This window comes from Stegastes partitus, unplaced genomic scaffold, assembly GCF_000690725.1.
Source record: "Stegastes partitus isolate 25-593 unplaced genomic scaffold, Stegastes_partitus-1.0.2 Scaffold1808, whole genome shotgun sequence".
Classification (NCBI taxonomy): Eukaryota; Metazoa; Chordata; class Actinopteri; family Pomacentridae; genus Stegastes; species Stegastes partitus.
In genome coordinates this window covers 22,696-34,604 of record NW_007579539.1, presented here as the reverse complement: position 1 = coordinate 34,604, position 11,909 = coordinate 22,696, and the positions used below count along the sequence as shown (strand labels likewise).

At 43.9% G+C, this 11,909-nt stretch overlaps 1 protein-coding gene across 1 annotated transcript in view; it reads left to right on the top strand.

Moving 5' to 3' along the window:
* Positions 1-2,908: 2,908 nt before the first annotated feature.
* LOC103372700 (mitogen-activated protein kinase 13-like) overlaps positions 2,909-11,909 on the top strand; it is a 10,906-nt gene continuing 1,905 nt past the window's right edge. The window contains exons 1-9 of the mRNA XM_008302404.1: positions 2,909-3,067; positions 3,230-3,288; positions 3,812-3,917; positions 5,085-5,114; positions 5,515-5,623; positions 8,882-9,016; positions 9,548-9,619; positions 10,013-10,092; positions 10,177-10,393. Coding sequence (XP_008300626.1) covers positions 2,909-3,067; positions 3,230-3,288; positions 3,812-3,917; positions 5,085-5,114; positions 5,515-5,623; positions 8,882-9,016; positions 9,548-9,619; positions 10,013-10,092; positions 10,177-10,393 — 967 coding nt within the window. The remainder of the gene's footprint in view (positions 3,068-3,229; positions 3,289-3,811; positions 3,918-5,084; positions 5,115-5,514; positions 5,624-8,881; positions 9,017-9,547; positions 9,620-10,012; positions 10,093-10,176; positions 10,394-11,909) is intronic.

Here is an 11,909-nt window from a genome sequence, read left to right as displayed (position 1 = left end):
CTTTATAAGAGAAAGGCCATTGTGGACCACATGCATGAGAGTTATATCATGACACTGGGTTTTTATATGTNGACGTTATAGCAGATCTGGCTGGTTTACAAATGACAGATTCAGGGCAGAGCACAGATCAGGTTATCAGATCTTTGGTACGTGTTCGTCTGGTTAGAAAGCGCTCTGATCGTTTACCACCGATGTTTGTTTTTCATTTTCAGTCATTTTTTCTTTTCAACCAGTTTCATGGATAATACTAAATCACAGCTGATCGAAAAGTTCTGAGACTTTTTTTCCTTTTTATTTTCTTTTTTTGACCTTTATTTTAGCAGGTAGAAATGTTTGAGAACCAGTTCATGATCTGGCCAAGAGGCACCGGCAGGAACAAACACACATGTCAATGACAGACACATAAACATGACATAGAACAAAGTAAACAAGTAAGAAGCATGGAGGCATGTGAGTGAAGAAAGATGTGCATGAGGTGTAAGAAAGTGTGTGTGTATAAGGATGTAAGTAAAGTCCGGCATAATGCTTGATGGCGAGTTGAGAGTGTTTTGTAAGTTGTTCCAGTCGTTAGTTGCTGCAAAGCAAAAGGAGTTACGGCCAAAAATAGTGGAAGTATTGGGGATGATGAGCTTGATGTATTCACTAGTATGATCAGAATTATGGGCGACGTGATGAAGAGAGGACAGGTGGGGAGGTGTCTGGGCCAGAACTGACTTCTAAACGAAGTGAAACCGGTGAAGTGAAGGGAAGGCCACCTTACCGGTTCATAGAGGTCTCACTGGTGAGTGTGGAAGGTGCACTAGTGGCAAAGCGGAGGGCTGAGTGATAACGAGCGTCCAGTGTTGGAGCACGGTGGCCATGATGTCGCCATGAAAAAGCAAAACCTTGTCCTTTCAGCTTGAAGGTCTTTTCTAGGAACAGGAAGACGCTGTGAGGAACCAAAGTAAGGTAGATGTGTTGTTGTGGTTAAAACATCCCTGTGTGTGGACAACACAGCTCAGGTCATTGTCCCTCAGACACATCAGGATGGTACCGCTGGCTTTGAGAACCCAAATCTGGGGGTTCACGGAGTACAACCACGGGAATGTGAAAGACAACAACAAGCCTGCTTCTGGTGCTCCTGATGTGATTTTCAACTGGGAAAAACCACCATTTCTTCTCCCAAAAATGATCCTCCACATGACAGTTGGCTCATCCTGGCTGCTGACTGACACAGAACATGATGTTTACCTTCTCTGGGGAAATACTGCACCAAATGGGAACCTACCAGCAGCCACAAANTTAACCAGTAGATCAGAAACAAAAACTCATCCAATGCAACAAACGTGACAACACCTGTGATGCACAATCGAGTTTTGATTTTGAGAGCTGAGGTTTCCAATCAGTCCAACTGCATGGACACGGTTATTAAATGAACACTGGACCTTTGTCAGTTGTGTTCATCTGCATGTCTGCATCATGGCTCACAATGGGGGAAAAAAAACATGCAAGAGGAACTGAAAAATCCGATTGTGAGACTTGACAAAGTAGAATGACAGCGACGGCACTCTGCCTGCACAGTCTGGCTCTGAAACACAGACGGCCGAGTGCTTCAGACTTGGCACGGGGCTTGTCAATGGAAAACAGAGTTTCTGTGACAGCTCAGCCAGTCTGAAGGACGACGTGTAACACCGACTTTTATATACAGGAAAAAAAAAAACCTCTTAGGCACAAAACTGCACGATTACATTTTGCAACAGATTATGAAGCGAAGCCTGATGGATTTTGGGAGCACATTCTCTGAGACTTATTTGTGCAGCTCAGATGGAGTTTGAACCTGGTAGAACCTCAGTAATGGAGAGTGAAAGGACTTCTGCTGCACTGAGTTCCTGCTGCAGGACCTGTATGTTTACTGTAGTTAATCTAAAGTGTTTGATTTTACTAAAGAGTTGCCGCTCTGCTGGTTGCTTGTCCAGGTGAACCTGCCTTCACCCTGAGTCAGCTGGGATAGACTCCAGCCCCCTGATAGTGAGGATTAAGGTGTATAGATGATGGATGGATGGAAGTCTTAAGACTACAACTTGTAAAGGTTTTCTCGTTGTCCAGGTGCTGAATAAGATGCACCGAACATTCAAGCTCAGATTAATTTAGTTCTGACCAGCTTTGGTGTCTCATTCTTTGCTTTTAATCCCATTGAGGGGCTTCAGACAGATCATCTGTCTGCGTGCACCGACCAGTGAGGCTCAGGAGGCGATAATCAGGACAGAGTTTAAAATCAAAACAGAGTAAAGGCCGTCATAGCTGAGCTGCAGACACCAGCTCGCTGATTATGCTTTTAAACATCACAGTGTGGGAGTTCTGATCTGTCACTGCTCAAAATGGCTGATGAACTGGGATCAGCGTTGTCAGTAATTTCCACCAAATGGCACATCAAAGCCGTAAACAGCCACATAATCAGCAGCTTCATTAGCTGCCTTTATTGTGGATGAGTGTGTGTGTGTGTGTGTGTGTGTGTGTGGAGTGGATGGGCTGCTGTGTGTGCATGTAGCCGTGGTATCCTGCGTTAGTGCATCAGCGTTGCACGAGTGATGTGTGTAATGTGTGTCGGTGGATGCGGCTCCAAATAGCCTAACAAGCCTTTCCTCCTACGGTTCGGTGCCCTGCGGATCGCTCAAACATTTACATGTAGATACTCAATAAACCACAGACCTGCACTCACTCAGAGAATGAGTCCTGTTAGCGGGCCTCTCTCTGAGACGAGCTCTGCTGCTGCTGCTGCTGCTGCTGCTGCACAGTGTTTCAGGCGAAGCTTCAAAGTGAGAGTGAAACCTTAAACCAGACCCTTCTCTGTCATTTTCCGGCGACTCTGACTTCAAGAAGTGAAATCATAGTGAAACTAGAAGGCGCGTGCAGGCGCAGCGCCGAGCTAATGACTTGTTACGCCATCCTTCACCGCAGCTCAACCATAAACGAGAAGACTAAAGAGAAGGTGGCCATTAAGAAGCTCCACAGGCCCTTCCAGTCGGAGATCTTTGCTAAGAGGGCCTACCGAGAGCTCCGACTGCTCAAACACATGAAGCATGAAAATGTGAGTAGAGTCCCAGCACGCCTCCTCCTCCTCCTCCTCCTCCTCCTCCTCCTGCTTTTAACAGACTGCAGGTTAATAGTACAACCATCATGTGTGTTAGACGTGATCGTATGCGTCACACAGTCATCCTCTGTGTTTGTCACCTTCCTTCATTCCAACCAGGTGATCGGACTCGTCGATGTGTTTACGCCTGCCTCCAGCCTGGATGACTTCCAGGACTTGTGAGTATTGTTTCGCTGTGTCAGCCGTTGCCTCCAGCAGAGTCAGATGATCTGATGACCTCCAGGTTTCACCTGCAGAAACACCTGGAGGACGTCAGGAGTGAGCACTGTGATGAACAATAGGTCTGTCTTCAGAACAATGGAAGACGGTGACGCATCAGGTCTCTCTGTTAGATGTGTTGTGACAAATCCCTGGAGCATCATAACACAACAAAATGTGAAAATGTGTTTGGGTCTCAGGACTTCTCAGGAAAAATATTGTCCCGTGTGAAAGAACCCTCCTTAAACTGGAAGCACACGGTCTCAGATATCACTGTGTGCTGTTTCCTTCCAACCCAGAGATGGATTCCCACATCAGGATGAATACTTTATGATCAATTAGTCAGTATTTCAGAGAACCAGAGAGTTCTAAGCTTTTTGTTGTGCATTAGTTGTGGTCTTGACTGAGTAATTCTCTCGTATCATGTGTAGAGTTTTCGTCTTCCTGTCCGTCTAAATATCTTCTCCGTTCTCTTTTTCTCAGCTACCTGGTGATGCCTTACATGTTTACAGACCTGTCCAAGGTGCGGGGTCATCTCTCAGAAGACAAAGTCCAGTTTCTCGTCTACCAGATGCTCTGCGGACTCAGGGTGAGAAGAAAATGGCCTTTCCTTAAGCATCAGAAATCTATTAGTTAAACTGACTGTGGACATCACAAGGTACCCTTTAGAATACAGCCGTGACTCGATAATCGACCCTTAACAATCCTAAACCTGCTATCCGACAGGTTTGTAGGAAAAACCAACAGAAACCATAAAAACAGCCTTAACATAGCGACAGCCTTGGATTGTGACTCCGACATGACATTTAATGTCACCAATCAGGATGACGGCGTATTATCTGACTGAACAATCCCACAGATTGGCTACGTTCACACTGCAGGACTTGATGCTCAATGAGGATTTCTTTGTGACTTCCTTCACGTTTCCACTTCAATGCGACTTGTATGTGATCTGCTGTGTGAACTTCATACGAGCCAAAAGTGTCCCGCATGCGCAGAAGAGGACACGACGACGTCACACGCAGCGAGCGTGCTCAGTGTTTATGGAAGTAAACATGGATGGTAACGGTGGAGCGTATCTGCCACTCCCCCGCCGCCACCGATGGAGGAAACAGAAGTGTGAGCGCTAACTAAACTAGCATCAGCAGCCAAGTACTGCCTGTGTGTTCTGGACACTTCCACCCCGTCAGAGCGCTGCCCCGGGGTGGAAGTGGTCAGAACGTGCACCAGCTCACCGGTCAGTTAGGCTGAACTCCAGCGATGTGTTGTGTTCTAACAACACACTAGTTATTATAACAACTATGAACAATAATTAACAACTAATGAGCCTTCCAGCATCAAGCCCTCCTCGTATCTGGACCTCCGTCTTGACAATCCTACAGCCTTGCTATCCGACATAGAAGAAGGTTTTACATTTAGTGTCAGATTATCGAGTCACGACTGTGTTACATGTGTGAAGTGTCTGACTCTAAAGGGCACCGTGGAGAGTCGACCTTTTGTACCTCACATTAGGCATTAAAGCTCAAACCCACGGTGAAATGTGCATAATTATAGAATAGTACTGCTATTATCATTATTGTTATTAGTAGGTATAATAGGTTGCTGGCTGTTTGCCATGAGCCAAAGTGTTGTGGCTCAAAACTTTAGTTATCTATAAAAATCTAACGTGAACAGGCTTATTCAAATACACAAACCACAAAACATTTAGGATGTGCCATAGAAATGTCTTTGACCTGCTCTGTTTGTCTCTTTTCAGTATATTCACAAGGCTGGAATCATTCACAGGGTAAGTCAGTACAGAGCCGACGTTCAAGTTCGGTAGAAAAATGTGCAGCAGCTTTGGGAGTTTTTTGGTAAATTGACCTTTACGGGGAAATTCTGCTGTGTGCGGTGGTTTTTGCTTCACGTTGGTCTGTCTCGTATTGCAGACGTGCGTTTCTCTTTGTGCTCTGGAAGTGTTTGTTTAGCTCATCGTTGTTAGCGTGTCAGATCAAACCCTGCCCCAACAGGTAGGATGAGTTGACTCCTCTGATGTCTGCCTACAAGTCTAGAGGTGTTAGGCCACACCTTTCAGCACCGGTGCCAAGTACCAGTGGGTGTGTGTGTGGAACAGAGAGTGTATTAGACCTGCACTTTCACTGATATGTCCCAATTCCCTTAATTGTTTGTCGATCCTTGCTCGTCAGTCCTTGCTTGCACCAAAAAAAACATCCCAGACCACCATCTTGAGGCCATTCCAAGCTTCTAGTCTCTGCTCTCAGGAGCAAAGAGGAAACCATCCTTCCCAGAAGTCTGGTATCAGACCGACACTCCCTTTTCCTGGGAATCAGTTAGCGATCGGACGTTATAGCAGATCTGGCTGGTTTACAAATGACAGATTCAGGGCAGAGCACANACATCAACTGAGATCATTTTTTCCACATCAGACAGTCTTGGTAGCTGATAATGGCAGAGTCAATAACATGGTGTCCATACTTTTCACTGTGACGGAAGGATCAGTGATCTGCTGCCACTATGAGGATCATATCTATGGTTTCAGGTGAAACGTCTCATCGATGAATAATCCTTTAACTTTAACTGTGGTGCCATCAGGTCAACATGTGAATTTCCATTAATTCAATCCAGTACTCTACTTTATGATCAAACACCATAACACCAATGGACTCACCAGCTTTTAGAGCGAATTCATTTCATTACACAAGTTATTCATGGTCTTCTTTACATGGAGGTTATAGTGTTCTGATCACAGCTAAACAGAGGCTGGTGTCGATGGTACAGCAGCTCCTGGAGCTCGAGTCGGGTGTTTTTGCTCCAAAAGCTGGCAAGTCGGTTTTGAAAGCAAGAAAGTTCAGCATCTAGCCGAGTAATGGCTGAGTCACTGGTATTGATCCATGGCCCTGTCAGCCCTCAGTGATATATGACGGCTATTTTGTGCCATCCAGCAGAAATGCTTAAAAACAGTGCAGTTGACTGAGGAGCAGACTGTTGCAAAGCAACACACAGAGAATCCAGAGACGCTTTCTCAAAGCTGTAGGCGAACAGTTCAGAAGACAGCTAAACCAAAACACATCCAAATGGAGCATCTGCATGTTGAATGTTTACCACAGGATGACCTCTCATGGCCCTCTAGAGCCTGATAATAGTCATGAAGAGCCAATTTTAAATCTAAAAATGAAGGAAATCAAACATCTTCTGAGTGATGATCCCAACATGTGGACTGTAAGAGATAAACACATCCGCTTTCATATCATTTTAATCACATGCTTAGTGGGATTTTAGGTCTGTGATGATTATGGATATGTATTGTGGATTTAACAACTGGATCTGTATGTTGAAGAAATGAACTTAAATTAGTTTCTGCAGGTGTTTGGCCTCTGACCTCTCCTGGACAGTGAAGCTCAAGACCAGTCCTTGGGATGGACCCATCAGTTATTGGTGATTTGAATTTGGCTCCAAAACTTTCTGTATAAAAAGAAACTCACTGAAAGGCAACATGGGTTCCTTTCACTATTTTACTGGGCTGTTTCTGTTGTTTTTTTTACTCCGGCTCTTCACTATTGTACTGGGCTTCTCACTACTTATTTTGGCCTCTTTCTATAATGTAATTTGGGTTTTTTCCTCTAAGTTCCTGATAAAAGTCTCTCGGATGTCCTATTTAAAAAACATCTAAGTGGTGCAAATGAGTGCAATTTTATTCATAAAATGTATTTATGCAACATTTGTGGTGCAGCCACATTTGCTATATTTTGGCTTCCTCCTTTTTTGAGTCCCACATATGAGGCCATTATGCTACTGTTTTTTTAGATACAGCAATGCGAGGCTATTTCCGTTGCAACAGTCATATCATCCTTTTTGACTTAAAACGCCGCCCCCTAAATATGAGGTCCAATAGCCTTGATTTCTTATTTTTAATTGTATCATCGCTTAATTACATTTTTTGATTTGTGTCTCCTTACATCCCTCATACTCTAAATAACTCCTGATAAGCCGCACAGAAATAAAACATACAGAAAGCTCACTTTAGTCTCAATGTAAGCTCTCAGTCTTCAACCTACTCATACACCCACCTGGCTCCAGTCACACACACTTGCTACGTAAGAAAGAAAGAAAGAAAGAAAGAAAGAAAGAAAGAAAGAAAGAAAGAAAACAACAGAACAGATTAAATATATTCAATGTAATGTTTGTTCATGTCTAAATGTTTAGAAAACTGTGCTTCTGTGACAGTTTTAAGCTAAATTAAGGGTTCTTAGATCTGCTCATGAGGCTTTGCAGCACTATACATTATGTCCAGGCCAAGCGCACATGTCGTGTCCATTCCTGTACGTGTGAATGTCCTGTTGTAGGCTGTCATGATTCATAAACTTCTGGCAATCTACAGCAATTATTCATGACAAGTAGCACCTCCTGTGTGTGGGTGGGAGCTAATGGAGTCATGTTGACATGTTTCGGCAGGCAGGCCGTCTGATTTCTCGCACCGGATCACATGGTTTGAGCTGTGTTTACATCATTTGGTTATTTTCCACATGCTAGACTGAACTTTATATGACAGAATATGTTTGTAGGTTAGACTGCATGAGACCACATGTTGTAACGTCCCCCAGGCTGCTGATCTACAGCAACAGAGGCTGCAGCTTACAGCATGGAACTGAAGTGCTGCCTGTACAGCCTGTAAAGCTGCCGGAAGCTCACCGAAGCAGAACTTTGGTGGTGTTACCTTCAAAATAAGGTTTTGTTTACTTTCTTTTAAATGAAAATATATTTATTACATAATAATAATAACAATAATAGTAACGATAATAATAATAATAACAAGAAGAAAAAGAAGAAGAAGAAGAAGAAGAAGAAATTTAGAATACTAAAAGCTAAAATTCATTTTTGCACAATGCTTTTTTCAGGTGGGTGGTTGTTTGTTCAACATGTTTTACTTCTAGACCCCCAAAACTCACCGGTGGGTTTAAATGATATGGTACTATTTTTTAATTTTGTTTTTTAATTACCAAACTGATGCCATCTCTCAGCGTCAGAACCTTTAAAAACAGAAAGAAATGTTGGATTTTAAGCCTTCTGACTGTAATTGAACTATTTATGTGTGGTTCTGTGGAAAAAATTAACCCATTCTGACCTTAACATAGTCATATTTAGGAGAGGGACAAGAACGAAAGCAAAGAGAGGCTGAGAAAAAAAATTTAAACGTATTGGATCAATAAAATAAATGCAGCACTGGCCTATAAACGGTGCACAGAGTAACACGCTGTTGGTGAAACATCTGTCTAGAGTTGATGTGCAGATCTTGGCCAATGGTCACACATTTAATCCGTCTTCTTCTACCTTCCTGCTAGNTGCACCGGGTTCCTGCTCTGGGGGCCTGTGTTTTTGATATAGCAAATGTAAATAAGAGGAAATGCCTGCTGTTCAGCCTGGAAGCGATGCCGACGCTGTGAGGTGCTGCCATTTAAAACGATCTGACATTTAACTGCCGTCTCACTTCTGTTGTCTGCTGTGTGTGTGTGTGTGTGTGTGTGTGTGGTGCTCATGCAGCAACACTCTGACCAGTTTCTTTGCTGCTGACGCAGATCCTGGACTTCGGGCTGGCTCGCAGTACCGACGCTGAGATGACAGGCTACGTGGTGACCCGTTGGTACCGGGCGCCTGAGGTCATTCTGAACTGGATGCACTACACCCAGACTGGCAAGACAATTGTAGCTGTTACACATTCTTACCTGCGTCCTGGTTGTGGTCTGCGTGCCGAGTCGGCCTGTCGGTGCTGTGGCTCTAACTGTTTGGTGTTCAGCTTCAGATGTAGCTCGTGTGGTACCTTATGGATCAGAAAGTTTTAGCGTAAAGCATGGATGTCATTCTGAAAAATACATTTTAGATGCTGCCTGATGGCGCCGAGGCTCAACGGCAGCATTGTCACTGCCTTTTCCAGGATTTATGTCCCTGTTGGAGATAGTGGTTTCTGTAAACAGCTTCCACAGGGTGGAATGCAGCGCTGACAGCAACACTGGCAGGTTTACGCCCCGCATAGGATAATATTACTCATCAGATTTTCCTCCCGGTTTGAGCAGCGCCACCAGTTCGGCTCTGTGTTGTGAATAGGAACTGTGCTCTGGTGTAGACGCGCCACCTTCCTCATTTCTCTAAAACACTCTTGTTGATGTGTGCGCTGCTTTGGGTTCTCACTCGTCTTTTCTTTTTTTCCTCTGGTGTTTATTCTAGTGGACATCTGGTCTGTGGGATGCATCATGGCGGAAATGATCAACGGAAAAACCCTCTTCAAAGGAAAAGACTGTATCCTTTCATCTGCCTCGTCCTCTCCACTATTAACGGATGATTTTAATATCGCTTTATCAAACTGTTGTGATGTTAAAGGTCATTAAAAGCCACTTGATTAAACAGTGAGCATCGTATTTGAGGAGGAGGGCTGTAAATGTGATTACAGTATATTACATGGAGCACAAGCGGTTGTGCTTCCTGAGGCAGCATCGAATGTTTTATATGTGTTTTATGTTCTTCTTGCTCCCGATACATTTACAGTGCCTCCTCATTAGTGCTTCATCCAGTGGCTGCCGTCTTCCTTTATTATTCAGTTTTATGGGCCTGCTTGGAAACCCTGTTTTCCATCGCTCACCAAACCACCAGGACAGGTTTAAAAATCCTTGACTGAAACCCCTTTGCTACCAGATATGGATCAGCTGACTCAGATCATGAAGGTGACCGGAGTTCCTGGACCAGAGTTCATACAGAAGCTGGACACTCCAGAGGTGAGAGACGTGACAGGATTTGTATGAACATTCAGATTTTAACACTTTGAATCACTTTATTTTTCTCTTTACCCTAAAAAACAGGCCAAAAATTACATGAAAGCCCTCCCTCATTATCCCAGAAAAGACTTCTCAGCGTTGTTTCCGAGAGCGACGGTACAGGGTGAGTCCAACCACATCCATTTACGTAGACGTCCACAAATGTGTTGTTTTGAACTTTTTGTCACAGTTTGGCCACATTCAGGTCTTTCACAGCTGACTGGGCTCCGGATTTGTTGTCTATTTCATTTGGAAGTACAATCATGACTCGATAATCGACCCTTAACAATCCTAAACCCTCCGACAGGTTTGTAGGAAAAACCAACAGAACCCATAAAAACAGCCTTAACATAGCGACAGCCTTGGATTGTGACTCCGACATGACATTTAATGTCACCAATCAGGATGACGGCGTATTATCTGACTGAACAATCCCACAGATTGGCTACGTTCACACTGCAGGNGTTGGCTCATCCTGGCTGCTGACTGACACAGAACATGATGTTTACCTTCTCTGGGGAAATACTGCACCAAATGGGAACCTACCAGCAGCCACAAAAACACGTGTAACCCGGGTCCTGCTGTGGACGGATCAGTGTCACGTGGTCTCATGGCTGCTTTGTGGATGTGCACACTGACAGCTAGTTGTTAGTTAGTGATGGCTATTTTATTTATTTCTATTTTACTACCGTTCTGACGGATGGAGTCCACTTGGAGGAGGCTATTCCATGCAGTCACTGACACAGTTTTCAGTATTTCAGTTCTGTACACGACCACAATGGATGTGAAACAACCAAGATGGCGGTAGCAGCTCGAAGGAAAATATTAAACACAAGTTGTTTTTCCTGAGTGAGCAGATGCTTGTCACGGTGTTGGTTTAAATATGCAGAGATATTTAAAATGGACTTTTTTCATGCTAGAGGACGTCACTACACTGTAGTCTGCACCCTGACAGCAGCTCAGGTTATATATGAAGTGCAGTCCCCAAAACAAAGCTGCAGACTTGAATCCTGTTGGTGCATCATCAACCAATGACGTCGCTGCAATTGGTAGTTCAGAGGAAAGTACTTCTAGGAATACATTTACTGCTTTTCCTGTCCATGCGTCTAAGTCCCTCCTACTGAGGACGTCATGACAGGAAAGCAGCAAGATGATTCACACAAAAGGCTTTTGTAATCTATTACATCCTCGTTTAAAGGCATCTGACTCTAACTCTGCAGGATCTGCTATTAAATCTGCATTTGTTTTTGCATTCCTTGCATGAAAACAAAAAGAAGTGTGTCACAGCATCTACTGGAGTTCTGCAGCGTGTTTTATGGACTGACTGCTTGTAGTTGAGTCACACCATTTAATCCCTGTTTAAAACACCCTCAGCATTCATGCACAGAGAACAGCCGAGCCGTGTGAGACCGCAGCAGCCACAAGTAATGAAGCCCTCACTGGCTCTAGTGCGAGCGTCGGCATAATAATTAGAATTTCTCGTTAATTACTGTGTGCAATAAGTAACCATCGCTCGTTTTCTCTTTCAGGATCTGAAGCCTGGAAACTTGGCTGTTAATCAAGACTGCGAACTAAAAGTATGTATTTCTGAGAATCACACAAGAAAACACCACAACACTTAGAATAAGAGAATCCAGCTGGTAATGTTCACTTTAATTAGCGATGGAGAATGAACATGTATGTCCAGTTGTCCACAAGATTAAACACCCCATTAATACAACGTATGAACAGATTTCTATGAAGTGAGCACGCTGCTCTGCAAAAATCACACGAGTGTC